The sequence below is a fragment of the Amphiura filiformis genome, chromosome 5, assembly GCF_039555335.1.
Source record: "Amphiura filiformis chromosome 5, Afil_fr2py, whole genome shotgun sequence".
In the NCBI taxonomy this organism is placed as follows: Eukaryota; Metazoa; Echinodermata; class Ophiuroidea; order Amphilepidida; family Amphiuridae; genus Amphiura; species Amphiura filiformis.
This window is the reverse complement of record NC_092632.1, coordinates 59,105,905-59,122,903: the sequence shown is the minus strand read 5'-3', so window position 1 is coordinate 59,122,903 and position 16,999 is coordinate 59,105,905. Positions and strand designations below refer to the sequence as shown.

The window sequence follows — 16,999 nt, the reverse complement described above, 5'->3', positions numbered from 1 at the left end:
TAGCTGCCTTTTGTAAAACACTTATTGTTTGCAGCACAATCCCCTCATCATGCTCATTGTAAAGTGTTGATGTTCTGTATACTTTCCTGATGGCCGCTAAGCTAACCCCAAGATATCACCTTTACATGTATTTGGGTGTTTTTTCTAGTGTTATTGGTTAAAAGTAAGTAAATTTATTGAAATGTTGCAAATGGCAGCTATTGCATTCAACTGTACTTACGATAGTGTTGCACTCTGCCGATGATTTAACTTTCAAAGTTAGTTTCCATCACCATTTCTTAGCCAATCATGTTACCAATTATAAGACCATGTTACATGTTAGTACTCACATTTAGCATTAATTCAACATATTATCACAACAATGAACTCACCTCATCTGTGATACATTTATCAACATGATACTGCAGAAGGTTGACACTACTATATTTCTTATTACATTTTGGGCAGGTAAATCTTGCCTCTGCTATTCCAAAATCCTGAGCCTAATTGAGAAACAAATATAACGCAAAAAAAAAAAATATATATGAGCGAAGCATGCAAATGACTTACCACATGCTCTATGCAATCGTCCACGTGGAGGTTCAGAAGGGTGACATTACTGTAGCCTTGATTGCATTTAGGGCAGAAGTATTTCAATTTAGCTGCAGGATCTGACTCTCCAGTTGCCTGTGTCCAAATCATAGATATAGTCAGTTTGAAATTATGACCACAAGGAATTATGCATGCAAACTAATTATCATTCAACTCAGACAGAGCATACACTTTATAAAGAATTTTGTCATAGTGTTTATTGATAATGCCACAATATGAATTTAAAAATCACTTGGAAAAAAATCCCACCGAAATCTAAAATAAACACTGAAATGAGTAACACTGTAATTATCACCGAAATTAACACTGAAACATCACCAAAAATACAATAACAATGTACAATTACATAAGTTTTTGCTTCTATGCAGGTATAATTTTCATGTGATTTTGTGATTATGAAAATGAAAGTTTTCTATTTTTTTACACTCTTGAAGAAATTAATTAGGATGCCCTCTATAATGGCAAATAATTAAAACAAGGAAAACCCCATAAACTAATAAACTACAGACCATTCACCAACTGGCAAAGTTCCAAGGAGTGCAACATACAAAATTGCCAAGCATATACTGTGTATTTTACTGTCATCTGTGTAAACATGAAGATACACATCACAGGCATGTAAACATGTGTTTGATTTGTTAGATATGATCGACTCTCATGAATATGCAAGAATTCTCATTGCATACAAAGCACAGGGACTATGCCTTGGTGAAGGGTCTGTATCTTTTTTGTCTATGGAAAAACCAGACTGAGTTTAAACCATGCACCTACCTCTGGTAAACACCTTGAAGTAATCAATTTTCCAATAAAATATTACATGTTAGCTAATTGCTGTTGTGCATTTTGAAGCCTAAATACTGATTTTGCATGAAAATAATTAATTGGTTCACTAGATCAGTAAATGAAGGGCCAATATTGGACCAATTCGGGAATGACCGATCTGATTACTACATCGATGCTCACAATGATGCCCATGTTTGTGACATGCATCAAAGTCCTAAGCTACTTTCTAAATAACAACACCTGAAAATTTGCAACAAAATCTATTGAAATATTTCATATTTAACTTCAGGATTCCAAAGTAAATTTGACAATAATCATACATGCATAATAAACTATAATGCTGTTTTCTTCTATACATGTATTGCATTCATTTGGTTGGAATACATAGACTTTTGTAGCAATTAACACTACCAATATTTCATCATTTGTGCCAAAATATAGCAATACAAAGTTGACAGCAATTTTACAATTTATTGCTTTAATGACTGATAACAAATCACTCACCCGGTCCTTTGGTTTGAATGTCTTCTTTAACTCGGACATAGTTCTGGCATCTGTAGAATGAATAATATTGCACAATTGTTTTGATGATGGGTGTTACAAATTAAGGCAAATAATACCAGATAATGTTACGTGTGACACTTGAGTATCTATATATGATGCAACATGTTAGGCCTCTCGAGATTTCCTTGAAAATAATGCAGTGAGCAAAGCAGTGATGCCTTAGGCGCACAATTGGGCTACTTGGCGATTACTTGCCGCTACTCAAAAACCCATGCCGCTACTTGTCTAAACTTGGGCTACTTTTGCCAGTGTTAGGCTGCGGCAGTTATTTGACATATTTACCTTTCAATTTAGTCGAAGTCTATGAAACTCCAAATTGCAATAACAATGGGTTTTGTGACCATTTATTGATTGGTCAGAAACTTCCCATTAAGTACATGTACTAGAAGTTTTTAAGTCAAGCGCTTTTCCGCCCAATTGGGATTTATGTTCTAGATTCGGGTAAATGCGCCAAAGTAGCTGGTATTGTACCCTTTTTTAAATCTTCAAATCTTAAAAGTTAATTGGGAATCATTTCGCCGTGCCTTGGTAATGAAAAGTTTGCCAATACTGGAGCAAAGTACAAATTTGAACTTTTTTGTTGCATCTTTACAGAAGTGATCAGATGTTTTGCAGTCCCCTACACCTAATGGGCTATTCCATTTAAAATCCATACAACCCCTGTGTGGGAGTATGAATTTCAAATAGAATTTGCACATTAGGCAGCTCCATTTGAATTTCATACACCCTCGAGAAAGATTCACTCTGAATCTTCCACAGAGGGAGGGTGAGTTTCAAATAGAGTTGGTTAATGCGCTAATTCCATTTGAAATTCATACTCCCCCTGTGGAAGATATTTCCTAAATCTTCCACAGGGGGACTGTGGATTTTAAATTGAAGAGCAATCTTTGAACAGAGAACACAAAAAATAAAGTAGAATTAGTAGAATTCTGAAGTAATGAAGTTTCAAATAAAGTAATGAAAACATATCTTACACATTTCATGGCCATCATCGTCAAGTCTTTCTTCCAGTGTTCTCATATCTACCAGGTCTGTTAAATAGTCTGTTAGTAAAAAAAATGAAACAAAAATAAAACAAAAATGAAAGAAATATATATATTCTTACATTTATCTACAGCATAATAGTCACGCTTTCCCATAATCACACCATAATCTTCTGGGACCAAGGATGGGTCTTGATGAGAGGAAAAAAAAATACATGAACTACATTAGGTCTACAATTTTGTTGATGGTGTTGACAGAATGAACAGAAGCAATATCACAATAATCATTTCTTATTTTTCATTTTAAGATTAAATTGATAAATTAAGCAAGCATGGAAATCCAAATGGTGTTACAAATACATGTATGTTATTTTTTTAGGGATTCAATCATGTTTCACCGTTTAACAACAATGCGTCCACGTCATCTGCATGGTTTACGCAGACGTGCCAATGCGAGTGATGAACAATGGTGCAACATGATTGAATCCTCAAGTACAGTGTGTTGATAATAAAACATGGTGTAAAATGGTGGCATTATGTTGCTTTCTTTGGGATAAAATACCACAATAGATCACAAAGGGAATTAAATTTACTTTTTTGACTGAAAAATGTGTTATAGTAGCTTTAACCTTTGTTTTTTTTATCTAAGAGTGCAGCTAGAAAAGTCACGCTGTAGGGATGGACACTATGCTGATTACCATTACCTGAGATGTTACAAGATATCCCTCCAAAAATTGGAATTCTGGGTAATTTCTGTCCATCAAAATTTATTTTTTAAGTCACATATGATGTTTTGGACTGCAAGGTGTATATTCTTTCAAAATTTATATTGTTACTAACATGATTTTTTTGTATAAAGAGGGAAGTTCGTACATTGGCTGCACATTCAAGTGCAATATCAAAAGATGCGTCAACGTTTCCGGTGTACCATATCTTACTGCAGTTTTCAGGTCACCAACAAAAATCTGAAAATGGTCTTGACATGATTTTTTCACCACCTGTAGGTGACAATTTGAACTATATGTATGTAAATTTTCAAAAGTTATGACCCAACAGGTAGTAGGCCTACTTTTTAAATGACCTTGTATTTACCAGTTTGAACTTATTTGAAGTTATTACTATTCTCAACTGCAAAAGATACCGTTTAATTTTGAGCCAAACAACAAATAAATGAGGTAAAACAAAGTAAATCTCTATTTAATTCCAGCACATTTATCACCAATGAGTGTCACTTTGTCAATCTTGACTGAGGTCGGTCATTTTGATGTGATATAAACATTACATACGCCACATACATACAGTGTTATCAACATTGGGTATGCATTTGACTAATATTTTAATTGCATGACTTACATGCCTTGCTCTGTCCTTTTAATAAATCTCTCAGATTGTGTCACAAATACAGCACATGATAGTATGATTTTTGTAGGGTATGTTAGTTTATTACAAGTAAATACATTACAATTGTGTAAAAATAAGAAATTTGAAAAAAAAATTGAGGGTGTCCTCCTCAGCAATGTTACAATATTGCATTTTGCAGTTTAGAAATTAACCACAAAAGGTCCTAGTCCAAAGGTTTTATAGTCCAAAGGGTCGCTAGTCCGCAAACCAAATTAAGTTTACTAATCCCAAGGTCCTCTAGTACGAATATAGGTTTAGGGTTAGGGTTAGGGTTAGGGTTTAGGGTTTAGGGTTAGGGTTAGGGTTAGCGAGCCTTATTCTATATTCGGACTAGAGAACCGTATTTATTATTTGGACTAGCGAACCCTCGGACTAGAGAACCTGATATTCGGACTAGCGAACCTTTTTCAGAATTCGGACTAGCAAATGGTAAATTACGTGTTCGGACTAGCGAACTTCCGGACTATATAAGGAGCATTCGGACTAGGGAGCCTTCGGACTAGAGAGTTGTCACCTATTCTAGTGAAAACGTTCCAGGTGAGCAAAAAATAGTGTAGTATTGAAGTTAAAATCTTTAACCATTCATGCCAGTGCTATAAAACCTCATAATCATAGTAATGATCTATACATACCTTGACCCTTTGCTTGTTGTGGTGTATCTCCTTTAATCTGGAGTTTATCTTCAATGATGTTAGCTACCATTACATTGCCACTATTAGCCAAGGCTTGCAGGAGAGCTTTCAGTGTGACCTCCCTGCCTGCTTTCTTTCTCCATTCTTGTAGTATGGCAATAACTTGCTCCTACAAAAGAAATATAAATTGTCACATTGGGATTCATTACTAAATTGTACACTTAAGGTGGTACTACACCTTGCATTTTTCTCAAAAATAACTACACACTGGTAACAAAGTTACGTATATTATAGGGCAAGGAATCCAATTACTTCACTGAAATTTCAGTGATTCAAGACAAGTGGTTCGTTATATATGTTAAGAAATGAGGTACATTTTTTTTCTCTTTTCTTATCATGAATAACATACCGCTCGTCTTGAGTCACTGAAATTCCAGTGTAGTAATTGGATTCCTTGTCCCTATAATATACATAACTTTTGTTACCAGTGTGTTATTATTTTTTGAGAAAAATGCAAAAATAATCACAAATTTATCAAGGGGTGTAGTACCACCTTAAATCACACCCAAAGCGAGACCCAAAGTCAAACATATCATACAACAGTTCATATGATCTTGTTATTCAAACAAATTTCTTTTTTGGATCAATAGCATTGGTGACGTAATATTTATAAATGAAATCATTTATATTTTTGCACTTGACTTGCAGAAAAAAGGCCATCTTAATTTAATCATCATCATTAGCCATATTCAGCACACTTAAGGGCGAAAGCCTCTCCAAGTCCCAGCCCCAAATTGGCACCAAAGATTCCTGTCATTTGCTTTTGCCATCCACCTGATCCCTATGAAACTTGCTATCTCATCCCTCCATCTGACTTTCTGTCTGCCTCAGATCCGTTCCCAAATTGAAAACCTAATGCAGAATGTGGGTTTTTAAGGATTTTTTATCTGTTAGGTGAGCTTTTTGACAAGAATAGACCACCTTTCATCTCTAAAGGAGGTTTCACTGTGGTCAAGATGAAGACTTTTATTGAGATTTACGATTTAGGCTATTTTCATGTCTGCACATCTGGCATCAATTTTGTGTGTTGGATTTGGAAAAAAAAATAAAACAGAAGAAAACAATGAAATTTACTCAATCCAGCAGTAATAATGTGCAAAAAGCGGGCGATTTTTTTAATGTGCGTGGGGGCTTTGAGACAAACGATTAAATTTAGATGGCCTAAGCATCACATCAGTGCAAAAACAATATGTCTTGTGGTGGAGGCATAAAAAAGGGCAACAAAAAATTTTTTTAGGAACTTTTTTTTGTTTATTCATTTTCAAAAACTATAGATATCAAAATCTATTTGGTCATTTTTTTAAAAATTTTACCTAATTAATTAAGCAATTTTACCTGATTAATTATGCAACTTATGGAAGCTAGCTAATTAATTATGCATAAATTAACTGGAAGTCATAATTAGCAACACTTTGACAAAATCTGAAACCAATATCCTATTACCGGTAAATGTTTAAACTATATGGTTCATAACATTGCAGATAATCCGAAACAAACATTTAGCTACATTTCCTGAAATTCCAGTAGTATTTCTTTGAGTGGGTAAAGATTGGTTTGGGTAATCCTGTTCATATCCACAAGAATGTATGTTTTCTGGTTAAGCAATATATACATTGACGTACTAGATTTTTCATGGTATTTATATGTAACCAAAGCATTAATGTAACATACTATCATGTATGTATGTCTTGGAACTAGTTGGCAACCTGTTTGATGTTAGGAGTCAAGTTTAAGTAGGGTAAAGGTAAAATAGTTGGAGTTCAAAGTCAGTTCACTTCAATTGGCAGTTGCCCAGAGAAGATATATTACCCTTCCCATAATCCTTTGCAACATGACCTCACTACATCAACTGACGCTCCTTTTACTTTGTACAGGTTCCCTTTGTTTTCATTTTGAGAATAGACTGGCTAAACATGGGTCAACCAGTGGCGTAGCAAGGGCTTTATCAGAGTGTAGGCAAGAGGGGGAGCCAGGGGGAGCAAGGCAAATTTCAAGCGGGAGGGGCAAACTTTGACCAAATTTGTCAAAAATGGGTTAAAAAGTACAAAAAGGCCAAAAAACTTAAATATCAGGGCGGCCAGCATCCCACAGGGGCAAGGCGTGGGGCCCGGGCGTGGGGGCACGACTTCTCACAGGGGGACAGCTTCCCCCTGGCTATGCCACTAGTCGTTTATCAAGAAATATATATATTTTGCAAGACCTGGATGTGCTCTGTTCATTGAGGTACATTTCGTTATCAACTCACATTGCACTAGATAGCAAATAAGTGGCACATCAGTAAAATTAAAAATTAAAAAAAAAAGTTCTTGTAGAATATACCACCACATGTTGATATTATTACTGGAAAACATACACAAAGTTTCTGCCAAATAATAGCTATCTACACTGTTCAATGGCTTCATGAAATGTGGTGGGCGATTTAAAATACATGTGCTCTGAGCAAACTACAATGCAGGGCAAAGAACAATGGAAATTGCAATTTGCGCGCATACTTACATAGTGATAGATATTTACATAGTGAAATAACAGTTTTAAAGGAGTATCTCTTGATCCTAGCATCATTTTTTATGACATTTTCAGTAGATATCCATGAAAAAAGCAATTTTAGTTGATTCAGATTTTGCATATTCAATTAGTTATGCATGTGTATTCCTGCTCCATAAGCCACTGTGTTATAATTTCATTCTAGTGTATCAGAACTATATTCAAATTTGACCATATTTTTGTTAAATGAATCTGCAAGAACATTGTAGCCAGAGGTTTCTAGTGGTATATAAATCTCAATTTTGTTTGAAAAAAAGTGGGGGGGGGGGGGGGGTGAGGCTTTATATCACGAAATTCCTTTTTAATATGGCTAAAATTGAAATGTCACCCCACACAAGTCAATTTAGCTGTAGTGTACATGTAACTTTGGCCTGTCTGGCTGGCTCACAGTATTGAGCTGCATTGTGCATGGCTGCATAGTATACATGTAGTATACCAGTGTGTGTTGGGAAGTTAGTTTACCAGTCATTGTGAAGTACATGTATCTATGACTGACAAAATAATGTCTCTGAGAGAATTCCCTTGATGCGAAAACATGGCACTGGAAAACAAACTGATTATTCAGGTGAAAAAGTTTTTTAACTTTTCAGAACATATTGATGAACTTCAAATTGAAAGATTTGGTGCCTGTTCACACCGCAAAATCATTCAGCTTTATGACTGAAATGATTCATCAGGCAGGCGAATTAAGTGGAAAACAATTTTGTAGGCGCTATATATGAAAATGGATAAGGTGAAACTTTAATCCATAATTCTTGAAACTCTACTTAAAAAGTATGTGGGATGTGGATAACACGCAACTTGATGGTATTCCTCATTGATGAAACATAATCACAAGTCACAACGTAAATGAGAGAACAAAATTCCAAGAAGATAATACAGTTTGGCATAACAGCTGGTATACATGTTAAAAAGTAATGTATCATCCCTTTCCAAGATTCTTAGAGCCTCAAAGGACACCACCCACTGTACTGGTGATCTGAATCATACCAGTCCTGTGATTGGTCAAAAGTTAATATCTGAACCTACTCATGAAACTCATGATTGGTTAGGGGAGTTTTTAGTACCAAACTCACTTGGAAGTTTCTGATTGGACAATGTTGATTACATTATAATATGGCTTGATTCCATTAATTTTGGTATATATAAGGAGTTATTCCATTCAGTCTAAATTACACATCTGGACTCCCTGAGCAACTGACTGAGTTATTAAAAAGTTTTGAGAAGTTTACTAAGCCGAGCTACAATTACAGGAGTTAAATTGTGTGACTGGATAAGGTCTGATTTGCAGATTTGGAACTGAACTGCCACCCTGCACAAGATACTTGATTATTAGTTTGACTGGATGAAGTACTGAGCATCATCAAGGGAATATCAACCTGCTATCTTGTAAACATCTTCACTCTTGGTAAACAGCATCATCCTTAGCAACAACAATGATGAGAGGTAAGGTCTTTGTTTCTTCACCTTGCATAAGCAGTGCACACAAAATTGTTTATTGTAGACCCCAATTTCTTTTTCACCAAGACCATCATCTACCAACAGTTCATGATGAGTGGCAGGGGGAAATGCCCCTCATTGGCTTCGCCACTGAATATTAGGATAGTGCAGTGGCAGCGTCAGGAATTTTTTCGGGGGGGGGGTGGGGGGATTGAAATTCAAGGGGCAAAAAGCGGATATTTTCGTAATTTGGGGTTTTTACTACAGGCAAATAGGGGGAAAGAGATCTGACTGGGGAGAATTTCCCCCATACCCCCCCCTGGTGTGGCCACTGGGATAGTGTAAGCAACATAAAACACGCATAAATTCTGCTCACAATCCATAAATAATTTCAGTTTTGGGAGTGTTGAGAATTCATAGACACAATTGAATTCAGAGACCTGTCTGTGAAATCCCATACCTGGGCCTGGGGTCTGTGATTTCACATACTTCTTCACTTATGTCAATTTTGGCATTAAGTTGGCAGTCTGTTATTTAGTAAACCAGATAGCTAATCATCTTTATTGCTTCAAATAGATCTGTGTAAATGAAATTCTATTTGTGTAATTCTTGTAAGCTGAGCAAAATGCAGCAAAAGAGCATAAAATAACCAAAAAACCTTGCTGCATCTCTTTGTTCATTATATGACATTCAGGGCTCAGTTTTGTAGGCAAAATGTTTTGCCATTAAACTGGCAAAAACTAGACCAAACTAGTATCAGGCGGGTACTGTTTTTTGACAGGGGCCAAATAAGGTTTTTTTCTAATAATAAGGGGTGTATGAGGGGGATGTACACCCCCTGAGAAGTCAGAAACTTTTGCAAAATAATGACCTAATTGAAGCCATTTGGTGGACCATTTTGGCAATATTATTTAGTTTAGTTTAGTTTGAAAAAGCTGAAAATTTCCGAAACGACGGCCCATATGAAGCCTTTCGTGGACAAGTTTGTAGGCAGCTAAAGTATGTTAAGTGCCAGGTGTCAAAATCAGAAGTGAAAACGACCACTTGTTTAGGCCCTTATCCACCACACGGGGTGTCTGTCCCTCAGAAGTGAGAAACTTTTGCAAAATGAAGTCCTAATTGAAGGCATTTGGTGGACCATTTTGGCACTATTATTGCATAAAATTTTAGTTTGAATTTGAATTTGCTAAATTTTAAATGTGGTCCACTGGTCTACTGACACATAGGATGGAGACTCACGATTAGGCCTACCTTATGATTAGGCCTACTAAAGCATGCATGGATTAGTGACAAAATGTGATAGGCCGGCTGCATATCAGCGGTCCTGCAGTAATTTTCATAGGCCTTTGGGCCGAGAATCCACCTTCAATCGACCATGCGTTAGGCATGCGATACTAATTACCACGGTTATGCATTTTACCTGGGGCATTTATTAAACTTTTCTCTTCTCTTTTCTCCTTTCTCTTCTCTTTTTCTCCTTTTTTTTTTTTTTTTTTTACGAAATTTAATATTTGATATGATGCAGATTCAGTTCAAGCCATAACAAAATAACAAAATCATGCATAACATTATGAAATAATTATTACTGTCACCAATTTGTTAAAAATAGGTCTTTTAATAGTATCTTCTAGTTTTATTATTTATAACATAAACCAATGGCTATCTGGGGAAAACAATTTCAATAAGTTATTCTTTACTTTTACGCAATTTATAGACAATTTTATTTTTCACACTTTTCACTGAATAAGCCTTTAAAGCCATATTATAACATTTACTGAGGAGGACGCCCTCACTGATTTTTTTTAATTAATTTTTTTACACCATTATATTGTACTTTATTAAACCAATATACCCTGCAAAAATCAAGACTCTAGGTGCTGTAGTTTTGTCAAAATCCGAGATTTTGAATAAAACGATGGAACCGTGTTTTATTATTACGATGGAATTATTAGTCGAACGCATACACGACGCTCATAACACACAGTACGCATACACGGCGTGCGGGACGGTGATATACTACACAACAAAGGGTCGTACTATAACATGACCGAAGGAGTGGTACATATTGGCGACATGTGCGCTGGTAGTAAATTCCAATTTTCTTTGCTTTGCCGTAGTTGTTCGGCTCAAAAATAAAAGGGGATATATCTGACAGTAAAAACTAACATTTTATGGCAAAGAAATGCTAATCTATTTTGTATGAAAATGTTATAATATGGCTTTAAGTGCACTGTATTAGTAAGCATTGACAACCCATGCCTTTAATTTCTTAATTTCTTAATTTGTTAATGCCTTTAATTTCTTTGTTGCAAGTTTACAGAAAATCATTTTGGAAAATTTAAAATATTGAAGGCAAAAATATTATATTTGTTACTTAATAAAAACATTTATCAGTTTTTTAGGTCTTCCTGACAAAAACGTGGTTATGACTATGTTTTATTTAACACAGCGGCAAAAACCTACAACCCTCTGTAGTGTTATGTTGTTGAACTTCTTGTAGCACATAGGAAATGTTTAAACCCCAACAAATTATAGCAACTAAATGTAAGTTCCTTGAAACAAAACAAGTTAAAAATGCTGACAGATCTGTGACTTCACAGCAATGTCAAAAACACAGGGTGTCTAAATAAATTTTAAAAAAACCTTTTAAAGGGTTAAGCAGCGCCAAGGATTTATCATTTAAATATTAGTCCAATGCACTTAAAACCCACCCATAATCATATACCAAAATCGCTGAAAAGGTACGGTACCCTAAAACCATGGCACATCCCCGTATACCTCCAACCAGGGAGACCCCCTCCCACATATATTTTGTATCGTGTATGATCATGAGAATAATTGAATATTTCCGATAACCTTGCTTTTCCTTGTGTTTATAACACTTTTTAATCAAAGTTTTTTACTCCCGTCCTCTATCAAAGTATAATCATGACATGACATGAACTGGCCCCGTCATGAGCACCCCTATACATCAATCATCCGAAGATTGAAGAATGCTTTGCCAATCGATATCCAAGGCATTTGTTTGCTATAGGTCTAATTGACAACATTTTATGCAGAACAAGTTTATGTTGACATCCTCGCTTAGGGTCATATTTGAAAGTTAATTCACATACAAACAATGTGATCACAAGTTCCTTCCTCACAAATCAATGTTGGGTGCCACTAGTCGCACATGACCAAAACAGGATTCAACATTGATCGGGGAGGCGGGGGAGGGGCTTATATACATTACCCTATCAAAAGTGTCCAAAGACATTGACTACAATCCGCGAAATTAATAGTTGGCACACTTGCACTAAACAATTGAAATGTGTGCCCTATCAAAATTGGAGAGGCGAGTGAAACATACATGCAGTATATGTGAAGTACAGACTACCCCTATATCACCCTTCCCCACTCCCATATTTCAATGTTGGAGGGTCTCACGGGCCTGTTGACAACATGGCTTGGTCCAACATTGAATTGGGGGAGCGGGGGCAGAGATATACCAAAAGACAGGCAAAGTGTGCCAACCCTTTTTTCGTGGATTGTCCAAGTCAAATGCTAAATATTTCATCTCTTTTTCGTTTTTTTCTCAATAACTCTGGAACGGAATGTTGTATTAACTTCATATTTCACACAAAAACGGGTAATAGATAGGGCTTTATAATGAGTGAAAAAGAATAGAAAAATGTATTTGTTTATTTAGGGAGTGGTCATTAAAAACATCGCTAATGCATGATTTTGCGTCCTGGCTTGGGTCTGAATTACACGAGAATTTTTGGCACAAAAGAAAGAATAATTTTTGAATGCAGTATCACATCGAATTGCTTCTAATGTAAATGATAAATAAAAAGAACTGAATGGGCAATTTTCAACCAGCTATTATAAATTCAAGTTCAAGTAATTGCACCCGTATATATAGGCCTATGTTGCGTATGTCTATATAAAAACAAAAACAACAAAAAACATCATCAGTGCGGCAATTATGAGGATATTTGTAGAGTGCCGTAAAATAAAGGTAGAAATACAGAAAAAAGAAGGACAGACATTGCCAAAAATCAATATGATGACAAAAATAATACGATGAAGGATATTGTAAAATACTAATAAAAAAGAAATGAAATGAAAATATATTCAGGAGCTTGAAACCGGGGCTCGAACCCGTGCTTCAATACGCCTATGTCAGACGCTGTATCCGCTCGGCCACAGAGCCGTAATTTTTACAGTATTTGCTTCATTAACTGTAAATTTATCATATAGCAGGTTTTGGCTGACATTGTGCTCCAATTAGTTCAGTTTTTAGTTGTTTTGGGCCGGGATAAATGACTTTGGGCCAAATTCGAACGATATACAGGTCTTTGAAGTAAAGAATTTTAATATAATATAACTTTCTTTACATTTATAGATGTGTATATCGTTCGATTTTGTCCCAAAGTCATTTATCCCGGCCAAAAACTGAACTAAATGTGGAGCACAATGTCAGTCAACACCTGCTATATGATAAATATACAGTTAAAGAAACAAATGCCATAAAAATGCGATATTTTTGACTGTATATCGTCTGTAGAGCGTATATTTACATTTACATGTATCTTGAATAGCATTATGTTATATATTATGCCTGTTGAATTTACACAGATCTGTGGGCGAGCGGTTAAAGCATCTGGCACAGGTGCGGTGGATCAGGGGTTCGAGCCCCTGCATATATTTTGATTTCTTTTTCTTTTCTTTATTATTATTATTTTACAATACCCTTCATCGTATTATTTTTGTCATTCTATTAATTTTTGCCAAAGTCCATCCTTCTTTTTTTTTCTGTGTTTCTACACGTACCTTTATTTTAGGGCACTATACAGAGAAAATCATATTTTTAAATTACTGCAGATATTCAGTTTTGTCGGTTGCTTAGGCCTATACATTTTTAAACATTGAATATTGATAAAGGATTTATTGATAATCGATAATATTTTTGATTAATAATAATTTTCAATATTGACATGAATATGAGGATTAATCCTTGAAAATTTGGTGGTCATATATTTTATGGTTTATATTTTATAAGCCAAAATATTAAATTAGATGCATATTTTTGGGAGATTTATCATAATTTTAAAATAATCGGCAATCATATAATATTCTTTTCACTAATCCCTTATTTCACTATATTTTTGATTAATATGCATTTTATATATTGATACGAACATGAGGATTACTCCCTGAAAAATTTATGGCCATACCTTTTATGGTTTTTATTTTACAAGCCAAAATAGGAAATTAGATGCATATTTTTGCAATTGATTCAGACAATCCGCGAAATTAATAGTTGGCACACTTGCACTAAACAATTGAAATGCGTGCCCTATCAAAATTGGAGAGGTGAGTGAAACATACATGCAGTATATGTGAAGTACAGACTACCCCCTATATATCACCCTTCCCCACTCCCCATCTTTCAATGTTGGAGGGTCTCACAGGCCTGTTGACAACATGGCTTAGTCCAACATTGAATCGGGGGAGCGGGGGCAGAGATATACCAAAAGACAGCCAAAGTGTGCCAACCTTTTTTTCGTGGATTGTAGCATTGTAGGTTTAAAATGCTATCAAAATAATAATCCTTTAGATTATAACCTTTCCTGTGAACTAAGATTTTTTTTAATTTTAGGCCTAAAATGTTTATTTTCTGGAAAAATTGGTTTATGTGGCTGCATACACTGTACAGGAAATGTGCGGACAAGATTTGTCAAAATCAAGCATAACCTTAATACGCATTACACACTTCTTACTAGGATAATATTCATCACAGAAAAAAGAGTAAAACCTGACATGATCAGTGTAACATGCTTGTCCGATAATGGACCAATTTGGGCAAGAAAACATTTTCTCAATAATGAAAAGATTTGACCACAGGCATCTAGCTGAGTCATCCAGTCAGGTTTCTATGGAAATTTTATTTTAAAATTGGAAATATTCGAGTTCAGAAAGAGCCACCATCTTTTGGTTAGGTTCTGATTTTATGTAAGGACTGTTGTAGGAATCCCGCAAAAAATGATGGGTCAGAACGACACAGGATTTTTATTACTTTTTCTACGACTTTAGACTTTAGTTATTTTACCTCCTTTCCTTACCCCAACTCCTAGACCCTGACCGCACACTACCCCAATCCTACACTACCCACCTTACGCACCCTATCCCAATCCTACACTACCCACCTTACACCAATCCTACACTACCCACCTTACACTAATCCTATACTACCCAACTTACACCAATCCTACACTACCACCTCACACCAATCCTACACTACCCACCTTACACCAATCCTACACTACCCACCTTACACCGATCTACACTACCCACCTTACACCAATCCTACACTACCCACCTTACACCAATCCTACACTACCCACCTTACACCAATCCTACACTACCCAGCTTACACCCATCCTACACTACCCACCTTACACCAATCCTACACTACCCACCCACCTTACACCAATCCTACACTACCCACCTTACACCAATCCTACACTACCCAGCTTACACCCATCCTACACTACCCACCTTACACCGATCTACACTACCCACCTTACACCAATCCCACACTACCCACCTTACACCCACCTACCCACCTTCCCCAATCCTACACTACCCAGCTTACACCAATCCTACACTCCCCACCTTACACCCATCCCTACACTACCCACCTTTCACCCACCCTACGCTACCCAGCTTACACCAATCCTACACTACCCAGCTTACACCAATCCTACACTACCCACCTTACACCAATCCTACACTACCCACCTTACACCAATCCTACACTACCCACCTTACACCAATCCTACACTACCCAGCTTACACCAATCCTACACTACCCATCCCAATACACTACCCACCTTACACCAATCCTACACTACCCACCTTACACCAATCCTACACTACCCAGCTTACACCCATCCTACACTACCCACCTTACACCAATCCTACACTACCCAGCTTACACCAATCCTACACTACCCACACTACCCACCTTACACCAATCCTACACTACCCACCTTACACCAATCCTACACTACCCACCTTACACCAATCCTACACTACACACCTTACACCAATCCTACACTACCCACCTTACACCAATCCTACACTACCCAGCTTACACCCATCCTACACTACCCACCTTACACCAATCCTACACTACCCAGCGTACACCAATCCTTCACTACCCACCTTACACCAATCCTACACTACACACCTTACATCAATCCTACACTACCTACCTTACACCAATCCTACACTACCCACCTTACACCAATCCTACACTACCCAGCTTACACCAATCCTACACTACCCACCTTACACCGATCTACACTACCCAGCTTACACCAATCCTACACTACCCAGCTTACACCAATCCTACACTACCCAGCTTACACCAATCCTACACTACCCACCTTACACCAATCCTACACTACCCAGCTGACACCCATCCTACACTACCTACCTTACACCAATCCTACACTATCCACCTTACACCAATACCCACCCACCCTACCCCATCGCTACCAAATACCCACACCACACCCTATCCTTACTCCCTGACCTCACCCTTCCACACCCCTACCCATACCCTTTTCAAAAAGGCACTCTACGCAAAAAACAGCTTGGTGAAAGGCTAATTCCTCATCAATGCAATGATTACTTGATAAGTCTTTATTTTTGACAGGGATATTCTCAGAAATCCACTTATTTTCGTTAATATTGTGTTGAAAAGTTTTGGATTAATTTGCTGTTTTTATTTTTTTTTCTCACCAGAAATATGCATTCTTGTCCTTGGACTATTTTTGCTTGGGAACAAGTCCACAGCTGATGTTCAAACTGAGAGTCCACAACCACCGCCATGTAATAACTGCTGCCAAGGTCCAGAGGGGAACCAAGGGACACCGGGAATTCCTGGGGTACCGGGCACTAATGGTATACCAGGTAACATTGGCCCCAGGGGGGAAAGAGGAGAGA

General features: G+C 36.7%; 1 protein-coding gene across 3 annotated transcripts in view; it reads right to left on the bottom strand.

Moving 5' to 3' along the window:
• Positions 1-16,999, bottom strand: part of LOC140153448 (uncharacterized) — a 65,438-nt gene that overhangs the window by 33,138 nt on the left and 15,301 nt on the right. For 2 of the 3 annotated variants that reach the window (XM_072176203.1, XM_072176204.1), the window contains exons 4-7: positions 4,955-5,123; positions 2,913-2,981; positions 1,879-1,928; positions 550-666 (exon numbers count right to left, since the gene is read on the bottom strand). In XM_072176203.1, coding sequence (XP_072032304.1) covers positions 550-666; positions 1,879-1,928; positions 2,913-2,981; positions 4,955-5,123 — 405 coding nt within the window. The remainder of the gene's footprint in view (positions 1-549; positions 667-1,878; positions 1,929-2,912; positions 2,982-4,954; positions 5,124-16,999) is intronic. The other variant, XM_072176205.1, reaches the window with a different exon arrangement.